Raw genomic sequence first — 17,245 nt, forward strand, 5'->3', positions numbered from 1 at the left:
CCCACCCCCCTTTTATCACTGGATAACTTTTCCATTTTATTATACATAATGAGAGACAGTAATATCTGAAATTGGAGGCCTCTGTGTCAAAAGCTGAGGAAGAGTAGTTGCTCCTCAAGGGAGCAAGCCTCAATGCACAAGCTAATGCTATTCTGTCTCAGAGAAAAGGCAGCAAAAGGGCACAGCAGCCCCCCTTGGTCTCCAGAGAACTAGCGGACCTCCTGTGGCTAAAAAGAAAGGCCTACAAAGGATGGGGGACGGGATCCACCTCCAAGGAGGAATATCCCGCACTGGTCCGGACCTTCAGGGAGTGAACCAGGAAACCCAAGGCTGTGACTGAACTCCAAGTAGCTACAAGTATCAAGGACAATAAAAAGTCCTTTTTTAGATATGTGGGGAGCCAGAGGAAAAGCAAGGGCAACATTGGCCCCCTGCTAAACCAGATGGGACAACTGACAACCAACGCCCAGGAAAAAGCCAACCTATTAAATGGGTATGTTGCATCGGTCTTTCATCAGTTCCATGGGACACCCCTGCCCACCATGGGACAGGGAGGCCCGAGTGAGGGTGGTTCCTTGCCCTCCATCAGTGCTGACCTGATGAAGGAGCACCTTGAGAGGCTGAACACCTTCATGTCAGCTGGCTCTGACAATCTACACCCCAGGGCACTGAAGGAGCTGTCCTGCATCATAGCCCAGCCCCTGGCACGGATCTTCGAAAACAACTGGCGCTCTGGTGTACTGCCCGAAGATTGGAAGAAGGCCAGCGTAGTGCCTATCTTCAAGAAAGGGAGGAAAGTGGATCCGGCAAACTACAGGCCCATCAGCCTGATCTCTATCCCAGGGAAGGTCTTAGAAAAGTTTATTAAAGAGGCCATTCTTAACAGACTGGCCGACGGCAACATCCCAAGGGATAGCAAACATGGTTTGTTGTAGGTAGGTCGTGCTTGACCAATCTTATCTTCTTTTACAACCAGGTGACCTATCACCTGGACAAGGGAGAAGAGATTGATGTCATATATCTTGACTTCAAAAAAGCCTTTGATCTGGTATCCCATGATCACCTCTTGGCAAGACTGGCCAACTGCGGCCTCAGGTCCACCACAATCCACTGGCTGGGGAATTGGCTCCATGGTTGGACCCAGAGGGTGGTGGTTGATGGAAGTCAATCATCATGGTGCCCTGTGACCAGTGGGGTCCCCCAAAGCTCTGTCCTGGGACCTATATTGTTCAACATCTTCATTAATGATGTGGACATTAGAGTCAGAAGCGGACTGGCCAAGTTTCATAGATTTCATAGACATTAGGGCTGGAAGGGACCTCGGAAGATCATCAAGTCCAGCCCCCTGCCCAAAGGGCAGGAAGTCAGCTGGGGTCATAGGATCCCAGCAAGATAAGCATCCAGTTTCATCCTGAAGGTGTTCAATGAAGGCGCTTGAACCACCTCCGGTGGCAGGCTGTTCCAGACCTTGGGGACTCGGACAGTAAAGAAATTCTTCCTTATGTCCAGCCTGAAACGATCTTGAAGTAGTTTGTGACCATTTGACCTCGTCATCCCTTGGGGCGCTCTGGTGAACAAACGTTCCCCCAGATACTGGTGGTCACCCCTGATAAACTTGTAGGTGGCCATCAGATCACCCCTGAGCCTGCGCTTTTTCAGGCTAAAGAGCCCCGGGGCTCTCAGCCTGTCATCGTAGGGTCTGCTTCCCTGACCTCTGATCATGCGTGTGGCTCTTCTCTGGACTCTCCCAAGCTTCTCCACATCCTTTTTGAATTGTGGAGCCCAAAACTGGACACAGTACTCCAGCTGTGGCCTCACTAAGGCCGAGTACAGGGGGAGAATGACGTCCCGGGATTTGCTTGAGAAGCATGTATGGATGCAAGCCAGCGTTTTGGTCGCTTTACTAGCCGCCGCATTGCATTGCAGGCTCATGTTCATCTTGTGGTCAATGATGACCCCCAAGTCTCTTTCTTGCATAGTGCTAGCCAACATAGCACTGCCGAGCGTATAAGGATGCTGCAGGTTTTTTTTCCCCAAGGTGGAGAACCTTGCATTTATGGGCGTTGAACACCATCAGATTCTCATCCACCCACTTGCTGAGCCTGTCCAGGTCAGCCTGGATCACCTGCCTGTCTTCTGGTGTGGATGCTTTGCCCCAAAGTTTGGTGTCATCGGCGAACTTGGCCAGTCCGCTTCTGACTCCAGTGTCCACATCATTAATGAAGATGTTGAACAGTATGGGTCCAAGGACAGAAGCTTGGGGGACCCCACCGGTCACAGGACACCACGATGAGTGACTTCCACCAATTACTACCCTCTGGGTCCGACCCCGGAGCCAATTTTCCAGCCAGTGGATCGTGGAGGACCCAAGGTGACAATTGGCCAGTTTCTCCAAGAGGCGATCATGGGACACCAGATCGAAGGCTTTTTTGAAGTCAAGATATATGACATCAATCTCATCTCCCTTGTCCAGGTGATAGGTCACCTGGTCGTAGAAGGAAATGAGATTGGTCAAGCAAGACCTACCCGCAACAAACCCGTGCTGGCTATCCCTTCAGATGTTGACGTCGGCCAGTCCATTAAGGATGGCCTCTTTAATAAACTTTTCTGAGATCTTCCCCGGGATAGAAGTCAGGCTGATGGGCCTATAGTTAGCCGGATCCACTTTCCTCCCTTTCTTGAAGATAGGCACCACATTGGCCTTCTTCCAGTCTTCGGGCACTACACCAGAGCGCCAAGAGTTTTCAAAGATCTGTGCTAGAGGCTGGGCTATGATGCTCGCCAGCTCCTTGAGTACCCTGGGGTGAAGATTGTCAGGGCCGGTTGACTTGAAGGTATCCAGCTTCTCAAGATGTTCCTTCAGAAAGTCAGCATTAATGGAGGGCAGGGGATCACCCTCACCCGGACTTCCCGGCCCTGTAGCGGGCATGGGCGTCCCATGGGGCTGATGAAAGACTGACGCAAAGTACCTATTTAATAGGTTGGCTTTTTCCTGGGTGTCAGTTGTCAGTTGCCCCATCTGGTTCAGTACGGGTCCAATGTTGCCCCTGCTTTTCCTCCAGCTCCCCACATATCTGAAAAAGGACTTTTTATTGTCCTTGATGCTCAAAGCTAGCTGGAGTTCAGTTGCAGCCTTGGCTTTCCTGGTCTGCTCCCTACAGGACCAGACCAGTGCAGAATAATCCTCCTTGGAGGTGACTCCCATCCTCCATCCTTTGTAGGCCTTTCTTTTTAGCCTCAGGAGGTCTGCTAGGTCCCTGGGGAGCCAGGGGGGCTGCTGTGCCCTCTTACTGCCTTTCCTCCGAGATGGAATAGACTTAGTTTGTGCATGGAGGATCGCTCCCTTGAGGAGCAACCACTCTTCTTGAACTCCCCTTTCCCTGTGGTCACGGTCTCTTAAGGCCTCACTGACAAGCCTTCTGAGCTTGTCAAAGTCGGCTTTCCTGAAGTCAAGGACTTCCGTGTTGCTGACCAACTTGTCAGCTTTTCGGCGGATGGTGAAGGTGATCATCTCGTGGTCGCTGTCACCCAGCTTCCCATCGATCACAAGGTCGCTGACTAGGTCATCCCCAGTAGCCAGTACCAGGTCGAGCAGCGCTTTGCCTCTCGTTGGCCCATAGACTTCTTGAGTCAGGTAGAGGTCATCCACGCACAAGAGGAAGCTCTGCGACCGCTCAGATTTTGCTGAGCGATCCTCCCATGAGATGTCTGGGTAATTGAAGTCACCCATGACAGCCATGGTCCTGGAGCAAGCTGCCTCAGCCAAGTCCTGGGCAAACTCCTGGTCAAGCTCAGGACTTTGAGTGGGAGGTCTGTAATAGACTCCCACCATTGTGTCCCCTGTGCTGTGTTCCCCACGGATTTTAACCCAGAGGGTCTCCAGCCGTCCACCCTGGTCGCCAATATCGGCTTGCAGGGACGCGTAGCTTTCCTTAACATAGAGAGCTACACCCCCGCCCCTTTTCTCTACACGATCCCTCCTGTACAGGGTATAGCCATCTATCCCCGTGGTCCAGTCATGGGTGGAGTCCCACCAGGTCTCCGTGATCCCTATGACATCGTAATTGTTTGCACTGAGCAGGAGGATGAGCTCCTCCTGCTTATTCCCCAAGCTCCTGGCATTAGTGTACAGGCAGGCGAGTGTCCCCTGGGGGGCTCCTTCCTTGCCCACAGATTTTACCAGAGCTGGGGCAGGGGTGGGCTCCCTGAAGCGCCATGATCCGCTGGCTTTGCAAGGATTGCTCAGTGGGCCAGCAGTGGCGGTAGTCCCCCCATCCCCCAATGGGCTTAGTTTAAAGCCCGGTGGAGTAGGTCAGCCAGTCTGGCTGAGAAGAGCCTCCTCCCTAGGGGAGAGAGGTGGAGGCCATCTCTTCCCAGCAGCTCGCTGCCTCTCTCGCCAAAGAGCGGGCTGTGGTCATGAAAGCCAAAGCCTTCCTGACGACACCAGCGCTGCAGTCTTTGGTTGACCACATAGATCCTCCTCTCCCTCCTCAGCCCATAGCCTGAGACTGGGAGGATCGACGAGAACACCACCTGTGCCCCCAGACCCTTAAGCCCCACTCCCAAATCCCTGTAGCGCCTCATGACCTGGCTGGGAGTGCTCCAAGCCGTGTCATTGTTGCCCACATGAATAAGGAGCATGGGATGGTGGTCTGTGGGTTGGAGGAGCTTTGGGATCCTCTCCACAATGTCCCGGATGCGGGCCCCCGGGAAGCAGCAGACTTGCCGGGCTAAGGGGTCTGGGTGGCAGATTGGCCCCTCCGTCCCCCTCAGGAGGGAGTCTCCCACAACAAACACCTTATGTTTTGTCTTGGGGAGAGCAGGGGTGAGAGCTGCAGTTGGGCCCATGTTGCCTGTGGGAGCCGGCAACTCAGCAGGCTTTGCTGGGGCAGCAAGAGGTGCATACCTGTTGCTCAGTTCTGGTGGGGGAGGGGCCTTGGTGCGGTAGGCCTTAGGGCCCTTGACCACCTTGGTCCATGCCCCTGGCTGGACACAGCAGGAGGTCCCAAAGTCCTCCTTTGGTGTGGAGGGAGACTGTGGTCTACCCTCCGCCTCCCGGGGGAGACGGGCCTGGCAGTAGGAGTCTATCTCCTGCTCGCAGTCCCTGATGGCACGCAGTCTCTGGACTGTGGCCTGGAGCTCCTCCAGTTGGTGCGCCAGAGACCCCAAAAGGGAGCAGACCCCACAAGGGGAGGTCACCATGCTCCCAGGCCCCAGAGCCTGAAAAAGGGACAGGCAGTCCCCGCAGCTGAGAGCCAGGGGCTCCGTCTGCGTGGAGCCTGGAACCAGGGGCTCCATCTGGGTGGCCGTCTCTGAGGTGCCGGGGGGGAGGGGGGGGCACGGAGCCCGAGGGGACCCTCGGGGTGTGGCACGTGCCCATCCGTGTCATGCCTCTGGAGGCTGGCTACGGCTGGGACTGTCTACCCTGGGGGGCGCGCTGGCAGGGTCCTGGGCCCTCCTGCGCGAACTGCGCGCTAACTCACGCGCCGGCAGAGAAGCGCGCCTGTTTGCGCAGCCTGTTCGTGCAGCTCCGGTTGCGTGGCTCCCTGCGGGGCTGGGCCAAGTAGGGGCCTGGGCGGGGCTTGACCCGGCCCAGCTCCACTCAGCCGCCTCCTCCCACACACACACTAAGGGGTTAGCCCCCTCTCTCCACGGGCCCCGCTTACTCCGACTGTGCTGGGGGTCGGCGGGGGGCTCCGCAGCTGCTGGAGGGTTTCTGGGGGGCTTCGGGGGAGCGGGGGCGCAGCGAGCTTTCACCCGCGCATCTCTCGCCGCTTCTGAGCCTAACTGGGCTTTTTCGCCGATGTTCGCCAATAATACCAAACTCTGGGGTAAAGCATCCACACCTAAGGACAGGAGGGCGATCCAGGCTGACCTGGACAGGCTCAAGAAATGGGCGGATGAGAACCTGGTGGTGTTTAACACAGAAAAATGCAAGGTTCTCCAATTTGGGAGGAAAAACCTGCAGCATCCTTATAGGCTCAGCAGTGCTATGCTGGTTAGTACTACGGATGAAAGGGACTTGGGGTTCGTGATTGACCACAAGATGAATATGAGCCTTCAGTGTGATGCTGCGGCCAGTAAAGCAAAATGCTGGCTTGCATCCATAGATGCTTCTCAAGCAAATCCCAGGACGTCATTCTCCCATTGTACTCAGCCTCGGTGAGGCCGCAGCTGGAGTACTGCATCCAGTGTTGGGTTCTACAATTCAAAAAGGATGCGGAGAAGTTTGAGAGAGTGCAGAGAAGAGCCATGCGCATGATCAGAGGCCAGGAAAACAGACCTTACGACAACAGACTGAGAGCTATGGGACTCTTTAGCCTGGAAAAGCGCAGGCTCAGGGGTGATCTGATGGCCACCTACAAGTTTATCAGGGGTGTTCACCAGGATCTGGGGGAACAATTGTTAACCAGAGCATCCCAAGGGATGACAAGGTTGAACGGTTATAAACTCCAGCAAGACCGTTTCAGGCTGGATATAAGGAAGAATTTCTTCACTATCTGAGCCCCCAAGGTCTGGGGTCTTGTGAACCCAGCATTCATTCCTGCCTGTGGCAGGGGGTCAGGCTAGATGATCTGTTCAGGTCCCTCCTGACCCTAGCTACTATGAAACTATGAATAGCCTGCCACTGGAGGTGGTTCATGCACCTACACTGAACACCTTCAAGAGACATGTGGATGCTTATCTTGCTGGGATCCTATGACCCCAGCTGATTTCTTGCCCCTTGGGCAGGGGGCTGGACTCGATCTTCTGAGGTCCCTTTCAGCCCTAATGTCTATGAAATCTATGAAAATAAATAAATATATTTATGAAAGGACTGAGGAAACCTAATAAATCTATGGTTAGCATATAATGAACTGATCAGTTGTGATGCTGTCTGCCTCATCCTTTCCATCGGTGATGGTAGGGAATGTTTTCCTTCTAGCAACTGCACTATGTTCAAGTATATTCTGAAGTTAAAGTACCTTTTTGCTTCAGGAATTTTCAGTGGTATCACCCACATGATTCGATTTATATATGCCTCTAAAATGTTCTAGACTCATGAACAAATATTTGCAAAATACACAAAAATTGCAAATGAGGGCTGAGAAATTTTCCACTATCACTCGAGCATCAAGGTAGAGAATTCCCTCCCCTCTTCCATGCCCAGTAAAGGCTTTGGACAGGAGATGAGTACTGCAAGGTACCCATGTCAGCTAGATATTATCCAAGTGCTAATAATGCAGTATTGACCAGGAAAAGCTGGTTACGTTATAGCTGTTGGACCATATACTGCAGGGGTGTTGAACTCATCTGGCCCCATGGTCTCAAGAACCCATTTAAACTGGCCACATGAATGGTGTGGGACTGGGCCGCAGGATGCATGAACGGTGTGAGGCTGGTCCAACAGGTCAGATCAGGGCCACAGACTGCCTTCCCCACCTCCAGCTTGCAGGGCAGTGTCCCAGACTGGCCCCATGCAGGTGCTGCATGCAGTGTGGGTCCTGAAGTAGGCTCTGAGTACAGCGGATGAGTCCGCCTGTGACCCAGGGACAGTGCTGGGGCCTGGATGATGCAGCTCCGCAGGCTGTATCTTAACACCCCTGATATACTGGCTAGTTACATCTTGGAGTGAGATTTTTATGGCCTGTATTCTGAAACATGAGAGCTATGTTAATTTTCCCTTAGTTTAGAGCATACATTGGCAGGATTGGTTGCCTAATATAGGTCACCTATGGCTATTTTTAGGAGCATAAATAAAAGCGGAAGATTTCAAAGGAACTGAGTATGTACAGGTCAGAATGTCTACAGGGTGAGAATCATCATTCTTAAATAGTGCTGCATGCCCTCATTACTGTAACATCTGACTGCCTTGCAGTCTCTAATGAATTCAATTTCACAACAGCCCTGTGAGGTAGAAAAGTGGCAATTATATCCAATTATGAATGAGGAACTGAAGAGGCATGGACTAAATGATTTCCCCAAGGTCACACACAGAATCAGTTGCAGAGCAGGGAACCTGGGTCCCAAGTCCCAGGCTAGCATCCTAACAACTCAGACATCCTCCCCTGCAGCATATTCTCCTCAATTTTTCTTCTGGTGTCCAGCATTTGATCATGAGTAGTGAAGCTTTTGCTTTTGTGGTTAAATTGAAATAAGTCTAATGAAACAGCATGAAATTAAATACATCAGTTGTTCATGTAACAAAGGAAAACAGCTGTGTTGTTTTAAACTTAACTCTTTTAACGGTTTTGCATCCTTATTCTTCCTCCTGTGTAATTAGCATGTTCAGTCAGAGAGACATTTACCTACTTGTGGTTATGCATGTCAGAATGAGACAGGCAATGTCTGTGCCCCATTTCTGGTCATCTGCTTCCCTCCATCCCTGGTTTCCATATTTCCTGGTCCTGTTATGCACTATGATCATTTGCCAAGTGATGAACTCTGATCTCCCTCCTTCCTTATGGATGGCTAGGAGCAAAAGCAGTTGGGAGGAGGAAGAAACTCTGCTAATGAGCCTTCTGTCTCCAAAACCCATTTAAACTGGTTAGGGGGAATCAACACTTCTTCTGGGGGTGGGAAAGTACTAGAAGTGGGAGAGGGTAGCCTCCTTCCTGTGGAGTCCAAGAAATGTTCAGTGCAGTGTGCTCAACCTGCAGCCCACGGGCTAAATCCAGCCCAAAAGGTCATGTCATCTAGCCCACAGTGCTCTGTACAGGTCCAGAAATTTAGTGGTGGGGGAGCCACAACAACATCAATACTGCCATCACTCCCCCACTGCCAAATTTCCAGACCCATGGGGAGTCCCTCAGCCAGATGACACTGCCCCATATGTTGGATCACACTGGTGGACTAACCTCACATGCTTGACACTACGCTGGATCTGGCCTGTAGACCAACCCCACATCACTCATCTGATACATGGGGCCAAAAGGTTGACCACCACTGTTCAAGCAAATATTAATGCTACATCATTCTGTATCCTTGTAAAGTTTCTTTTGCTGCTGAGGTGGAGATATTGCTGGTAGCTTCCAGCCTAATGGAGCCCAAGGGGCAATATGAATGGAAAGAGGTGCAGCTGCAGGGGTGGGAGTGTATTCAACTTAGACGTTCAGGCATAGTTGAGGTAATAAAAATGGCAGGGTGGAAACAGAACTCTGCCCCCTTAGCATAACCCTCCTGGAATTGGTGTTGGGATCTGTAGTCTCTAGATCTACAGTCTTAAAAGGTCACGACTGCATTCCCTCTAACTAACTAAGCACAGGCTATATTCAAAGAGTTTGAGCACATTGAGGTTCATTGGGTCCCTGACCCTCTCCTTTCCCACTGGAGGTACACTAGGGTTCCAAAAAATGAGCAAAATTATGAGTGTATAAGATTCCATAAACCCTGAATTTTGGGAGAAAATCAGCCTTTTATTTTACCATAGATAATAAAGTACAACTGCCAGAAAGCATTTGCATTCCTGTTGGCTTGTATTTTGAAGAAAGGACAGAGTTAACTTTTGCTTGCCCAGCAAATGCAATGATTATTACCTTACCCCAATGCAGCTGAATCACCACTGGTTATTCTCACTGCAAATCAGCTATGGGATCTTGCATGCATGTTTTTCACTTTTGAAGTTCTCTGCAACAGAGAATGCAGTCTATTAGGAAGGGGAGAGAGGAGGACACACATATGGAAAAACACCATATTTTTTTCAGTGTTACAAAGCAATCTCACTCTAGTGCTTTGCCTAATGCTCTGCGGCCACTGTCAGCAGAGCTCAGCCCACAGTTTCATGCAGGCAATGAGTCTTTTTTTAAGTGGCTTTGTAAATCTAGAAAGTTGGGGAGAAAAAGCATAACCCTCTCTAGGGAATTATCTCATTAAGGTGGTTTGGTAGCATCAGCTGACATGGAACATTTTTCTTGTTTACCTGGACCACAATTTACTGAGGGTGCCCAGCCTGTGCCACGGGTACCACAAGTGGCTCTGGTAGCTTCTGTGGCATGCAGCTGCATAGCGATAAATAGGGAAGGAAGCAGGAAGCAGAGCAGCAGATCAGGCAGAGGAAGGGAGTCAAAGTGACACTTGGGAGAAGTGCAGGGATAATTCGTGGTACACCTGCCAAAAAGGTTGGTCCCCACTGGCTTATGGTTTGGCTGCAGGTAATTAATCAGCAGCCTTTCATCAGGTTTTTTTTACATGTCTTCCCTCTCTTTGCAGGTACTTGAGAGGTTGCAGCAAAGAGGATTCGAGATTATTGGCTCGTGCGGAGGAGGTGTGGACTCTTCCCAATTCAGTGAATACGTACTGAGGCGAGAACTTAGAAGGACGTCTCGTGCACCCTCTGTCATTCGAATAAAGCAAGAGCCTCTGGACTAAATGGACATGTTTCTTTATGCAAAAAAATATAAAAAAGGGGACATTTCATGTGCAGTTTGGACACCAAACGAGTCCTGGAACTAAAATTGAATAAAGACACATTTATATCAACTATAGAGACCACACCTGAATTCATATGGGAACATTTCGAATAGTAATAATAACCTGAAGGCATAATATGTATCTATCTCTATCTGTATATAGATATCTATAGCTATATCTACATAGCTATAGATAGATATCTATATATAGATCTATATATAGATATAGAGATATACATACACACATACACACACATATGTAAGTATGTGTGTCTGTGTGTGTGTGTGTGTCTCAAGAGGTAGGAAATGCAAAAAAAATAAAGTGGTAGGTGAGGTTGGTGCTGTGATGGCCAGTAAGTGTCCTAGGCCTTCTTGAGGCCCACTTAATGGTAAACAAGCCATTACCACTGGGGCATACACAGATTACTCCTGTACATTTTCCATTGCCAGACAGTCATCCACTTTTCAATGTATACACCTTGATTCAAGTTTATTTGCATATGGAGATTTATGTCTGTCTTTTTAGAGGTGAATGGGCAGGACTTCAGAAAGCATCCATCCACTGCATTGGAAAACTAGTCAGCTGATATGTTACACATAGTTTGTACAGAAGCCACACATTTTTGTCTGCCCTCACTGATGTGAAAGGTTACTTTTTGTTTTTAAATGTTTTTCATTTTTGTTTTTTTGTTTTCAAAGGGGGCCAGAATTAATCCTTGGTAGAGTTGCTCTGGTTTGAATCTGCTGCTTTCCTACAATTTTTCAAATTTTATAATGTATTAAATACAATAAACGCTGTTTAAAATAACAAGGGTCTGATTTAAAGCAACAAAAGCAAAAATGGAGTTGGTATCATGAGGCTTTAGCTCATTCTGTTATGTGACTAGCTACTAACAGGTCTGGAGGTGAACAGTAAATGATCATGCATAAGAGTGAGAAAGCTGCAATATCAAGGCATGATGGAGTGAGTGAAAGAAAACAGATACTCTTATTGGTGCACCTTATATTGCTTGCTTACCTTCAGTAGTAGGTTGTTTTTAAGATCAGCCCAAGTTTGAAGGGAGATTGTTGTTCAGACTTGAAGGATAACAAAATTCAGGGCAAGGAAACCAGTCATGAAACTAATGCCAGGTCAGTGTTCTGGAAACTGTAATGCAACAATTCATAGTCACATCACTCCTTCTGAAACGTGAAGTTGGTATCTCTGACTGAATTTCTTGCTTTGCTCATTGTGTTAGGCTGTTTGGGGTTTTTTTTTAATATCCTTAAATACTCGTTTATGGCTTATGTAGTTCTGCAAGTTATTCTTATTTCGTGAAGTCTCACTGAAACCAATTGTGAGCATGCCCAATTCATCTCAATTAGATTTTGCCAAGTAATCATACTGTATAATGACACTACTGAACAAACTGTTCACAGGTTGATGCTTTTATCTCATAAAATGCACCAGCAAACACATTATCTTTCCTCCAAAGTACCTCTTGATGCAATACTACACAATATGTCTGTACATTCATCTTTCTATGAAAACATCTATCGACACGGTGATGCAAGAATTCCATTCATTTCAGTGCTATTTATTTAAGAAGTGTTAACAGTAAATATTCCATGTAACAACATTTTTAATACAGCTCTGATAACTCAAAATAGTTAATCGATTTTTTTAAAAATTTTTTATACAAAAAATGGGGAAGAAGTTAAATATCTCCATGGCAGTGTATGTTGTTGTGGTCCAATATGATCCAGATATGAAACCAGTGGGGAAAAGTTCCAGAAATCAGAGTTGAATAGACTGTTATAAAGTGTACTGATGCTGATCTGGAGGTATACATTTATGAAAAACTGAAATAGCTATACAATTTAAAGTGCTTGGTTTTGAGTGACAGCTAATGCTCCTCTTTACAAAATAAATGCTTGTATTTTTTCTTTTCAAACTGTAGTTGATAATTTGCAAAGAGGTAGGAAAGGAAAAAGCTGAACCCATGGGAAATAAATGTTTAATAACTCCTGAAAATAATTGCCACCTGTTAAAATATTCCCATGGGTTGAAAATGGATTGGTATTGGTAGTTTGAAACAATTGTGAGACTGAATCTGAAAACCTGCCTATATATTATGGAAACTTTGCCCATTTCTTTGGGCCAGTGTAACTTCTTATCATGCACCTGAATTCCTTCTACTCTGTATGGACCCAGAAACTAGAAAGGTGAGCAAAGGGACGGGATGGGAGAAATAAGGGTCATCAAAAAAATAATTTTATCGTATCCTGTAAATTCTGTTACTAAGCATTTCTGCTGCTGTTTTTCAAGCTTCCACATGTTGTTTAGATGGTAGTTTTGTGGCTCTTTGTACAGTGTACCTGTTCAGCTCAGTGAAGCAGAAGATAACTTCCTGCTCTTTTCAAACCCTTGACTAGCCAGATACACTTTTATTGAATGCTCATTCATTATGAATTGAGACGTAAATCATTTTAAGACCCTGAATGTAAATGTCACTGCAATTATGTTGTAGTTATGGAGCAAGAGGTCATGAATAAACAAAGCAATGATTGATGAAAAATGATACGCAGGAATAAACTAAATGGAGATTTCATAGAGGAAACTGATGATTAGTCCTCTGCATGGGTCAATGTGTTTTAAAAATCTTTAGAAAATAGGATCAACAGATACAATAGCAAACATGCTCAGGAAAAGAAACAAAAAAAGGACTAAAGTAAGAACAGCTCTGTTCTGGAGGAAGAGAATTTTTACATATACAATAGTTTTAATATTTTTAGAAGTATAACTACATTTTATGCCATGAGTGGTTGCTTTATTTCACCCTAACAAATGGAAAAATTGCAATGAATGCCAGCTGCCAACTCTGCATTTCTAGCAGCTTGATAAAGTGACTATCAAAGGGTCTGCTATGGACATAGACTGAACTGCCACATGACAAATGTCCTTAAAATAAAACTGAGGGGGAGCAAGGCTCCGGTTTTCAGAGAACTGTGACTTTATTGTTGCTTTTCAAAAAATTCACCCTGGATTTTACACGTAGTCTTAAGAACTTTCATGGGTGGATCTTACTTTCTAACTTTCCCAACTTCTACCTGTCTATACTGTACAATGACAGTATGTTTAAAAGACAGACACACTCTTGAAACTTCCAAAGTGGTGAGTTCCTGAAATTGAGTTGGTAGTCTATATGGTCAAGTAGGAGAAGATTAAGTCCAGTAAGCTCCTCCTTTAGTCCCAGATTCTAGTTTATAGTTCACTGTACCATTTCTCCCCTGTTCATTGTGAATCTAGGGAAAGATGAACCGTGTCTTTCAAGCTGCACTGGTCAATAGACTCATGTTTTCAATTGCTGGCTAGCAGGGGTTCAAATTGTGTTTGCCTTACTCCATGTGAAAGCTATATGACTGAAGACCTAGCAAAAACCTAGGTCTGACATCGCTGGCAACAGAGGATCCTCTGAAAGTATGAAAGTTGAGCAATCTACGCTGTAATTCTTGCTCCCATTGTTATACTGAAAAGGAAATGAATTCAGTTTACAAAGAAACACCTTGTTCATGGACACACTTTTTTTTCAATAGACCTTTTGAAATTGGTTCCTGTTTTAATGATGATTAATTTTATATTTCTGTGAATGATTTAACAAATACACTGTCTCTTTAAAGTACAGATTAGGAGGGATTTGTATTTTTATTTTTAAGAAAACTTGGGAGTTCTACAGGCCATTGGCCAGTTTTTAGAGAAAAAAATCTTTTACTTTAATCTGTCAAGTCTTTACAGAAGAATTCTATATTATGAATTATTTCAAGTGGACAACTAGTATTTGTATGCAGGCATTCTTGCTGCCTGAGGTTTATTTACAGTGGAAATGAAACCAAGAAACCCTTAGGGTTCTTAGACCAGTTGATTTTTCTCAGATTTCAGTTTGAGTGGTTTATTATTTCTTGAGGGACTGGAGGGATCACCAGCACCAAAATCAATACTTTACAGCAAGCCTTTGTGTTGTCTTTGGCTATTACCTCTCTGATCTGGTTACTCAGTTCTCAGAAAGCAAAACTGGGTGAGCTGGCTGTATTCGAGGCTGGAGTACTTGATTTCAAATTGCCACCCCTCTTCTAACGTAAATGTTAGATACATAGAAGGATTGAGTCTCCATAGTATAAGGGTCTCCTTGTGACATTTTTATAACCATAACTTGCTAAAGCTTTGTTTTCAGAGAAGCCAACAACTGACTTCCATGTTATATGGCATGTTGATACCAGCCCTTGAAAATGTCCTGCTTTTGAACATAACATTTGGTTTCAAAAGTAGAAATACAGATGCTGTATATTTTGGGGGTTTTTTAATCTATGTTCTTACAAATTTCTTGGCAGTTTAACACGACTAATATCTCTGCTGTCTGGCCAGGAAATAACTATAAAATGTTATCAAAAGGCCCAAAATTTAAACCCAACACAGTGAAAGTGATTTATTAGGGACCAACTTCTGTTTTCTGCCCCATCACTCACACTGGCCGTGTCTACACGAGCGGTGGACTGTGAAGTTGTTACTGCATAGGTGTTTAGTACTTGCTTATGCATAAGCAAGCACTAAATGTCTGAGCAGTAACCAGCGTTACTGCACAGTACCATTGCCACACGGGTTTTTTCAGATGCAGTTAGGGCCTGCCAACGCTACTGCGCAGTGTAGATGCGCCCACTGAATAATAATTTGCTGCTTCACTTAATCCCATGTGGATTTAATTCCAAGAATAAGGAACTACATAATAGGTTGATAGAATTGGGCCCAAATTAATAAACTGTTCAAAATTGTATATATTTTAAAAAGAAAACCAATGAAGATCAAATAAAGTGCGTTTCACTCAGACTCTTCTTTCACAGCACAATTGAAACACAACATTCCAGGGAATGCTGGCATTTTCAACCAACTTGAAAAACGCGTAGTAGTTTCATCTGTCTATACATACAAACCCCTGTTGGGTTCCTCCGGTCACTTATATTGCACTTATGACTAGATTTTGGTTTGCCTTCTTGGATGGATGGTGAAGGGGGTGCAACAGATCCATGTGATTTGTCTCTGTACTCTGAGTTGGGACTGAAAAATGAGCTAATCTATAATACAAAATGGTCTTTATGTTTCTGCTCTATTATGTAGCTTGTCAGAATTATTTTTTTCCTGAGGAAAACATGTAATATGGGATGCCTGACCTTGCCTAGTCACCATTATTAAGCAGCCTGTAATTTATAGGAATGCAACATATTAAGTACACACCTGGACATGGGTGTTTGACTTAAAAAAGAAAGGTCTTTACATAAGGTCTCCATTAACACTCTAGCTTAATGTACTGTTACTTGTACTCATTCTGACTTTCCATTGAGACATATGGATTAGTGAGGACCATAAATGGATGTGTGATGCTTTGATTGATTCATCCAAAAGAAATTTCACTTGATTTCAAAATGAGCACATGAGACACTAGTTCTAAAGATCTGTAGCAGCTATTTCACTAATCCTTATGATTTCCTAATAAATTGCATACTTCACATTTGTATTTGGTGTCTTGCATTGAACACATTATTGCCAGGCCAATGGGGAAATTGGTAGTGAATCTACTTGCCTCTTCCTCCAGGTCTTAAGGACTGTTTATTCTGCTCAGGTATGTGCTTAGGCAGCTCCATAATAATAGCATTGGATCAACATAATTCTTTTCCACTTCAAAGCACTGTGCAAACCTTTTAATTAAGCAGCTCCTCACCAATGAGGGATGAGTATGCTCATTTTACAGCTGGAGAAACTGAAGTAGGGAGAAGTGATTTGTCTAAGCAAATCATTGGTGAGCACTCAGGTTCAAACTCAGAAGTGGGTGGCACTAAGGCACCCACCCAGCACCACCAGCCTGAAAGTTCCCTGCAGTAATTCATGCAAAATAATAGTGCTTTGGGCACACTGAATTGCTACAACACTTATAAAAGTGGAGATTTACAGACACCAAAGTCAATTAGCCACAATTGAACAATGGTTGGTTTTGTTCTGTTTAATGCTCTCACAAGCATGTTCAACTTGCATGTTCCCTTGGATATTTTTTCCCTTCCTTCCTTAAGTGTGCTTAAATATCCTCTCTATATTCAATAGCTACTTCATCTTCTTTGTCTGGCCCAATTCCTTCACTAATGTCCATAATTTTCTACTTATGATGCTTCTCTTCTGTACCAAAGAGGGAAAGGGCATAGTTTTGGAAATTCATACTGAATTTTGGTGAGAGAGAGAGGAATGAACAGAAATGTTTCAAGTTCCAGTTGCTAGCACAGATGTGTGTTTGAAGCCAGGCCCTACATTGTGAAATAAAAAACAAAAGCTGAAGATAATTGCTCCTTATGGACACCTTCCTTCAGTCTCTGCTTACCTGTCTCTCAGTAGTACTGTGTTTGGATCAGTAACTTTTAAAGGCTACTGCATTAACAACCTTAACCACTGTATCTATTCAAAGAGTAAGCAGTTTGGCACAGAGACAACAGTACTGCAGAAAAATACTCTCTGATTCGTTATTGATAGACATAAGTTAAAGCCATAAAGCTTGCAGCTTTATCAAGCAATATCTACTAAATCCTGGGAGCATGTAAGATAACCTAAATGTAATCTACTGCATACCAGCTCCTTCAGTGATGGATAGCAAAACAAAGGCAGGGCTAATGAAAAATTAATGAAAACAGTTACTTCCATAAGAAAAATGGTCTGTTTTCTCCCACCTTTGTATTGATTTTAACTGGCCCTGTAATTGAAAGTGTATAATTTTATCCTAAGGTAAAGGGGACTGAGGGTGAGGAGAGTGAGCATATAATTCTATTCATGTTTGTGACATACT

General features: G+C 45.5%; 1 protein-coding gene across 8 annotated transcripts in view; it reads left to right on the plus strand.

Moving 5' to 3' along the window:
* Positions 1-15,934, plus strand: part of KCTD1 (potassium channel tetramerization domain containing 1) — a 156,228-nt gene extending 140,294 nt beyond the window's left edge. For all 8 annotated transcript variants that reach the window (XM_014595239.3, XM_014595240.3, XM_059724152.1 and 5 more), the window contains one exon: positions 10,189-15,934. In XM_014595239.3, coding sequence (XP_014450725.1) covers positions 10,189-10,347 — 159 coding nt within the window. In that variant the 3' untranslated portion in view covers positions 10,348-15,934. The remainder of the gene's footprint in view (positions 1-10,188) is intronic.
* The last annotated feature ends 1,311 nt before the right edge of the window (positions 15,935-17,245 follow it).

The sequence above is a fragment of the Alligator mississippiensis genome, chromosome 3 (assembly GCF_030867095.1).
Source record: "Alligator mississippiensis isolate rAllMis1 chromosome 3, rAllMis1, whole genome shotgun sequence".
Taxonomy (NCBI): domain Eukaryota; kingdom Metazoa; phylum Chordata; order Crocodylia; family Alligatoridae; genus Alligator; species Alligator mississippiensis.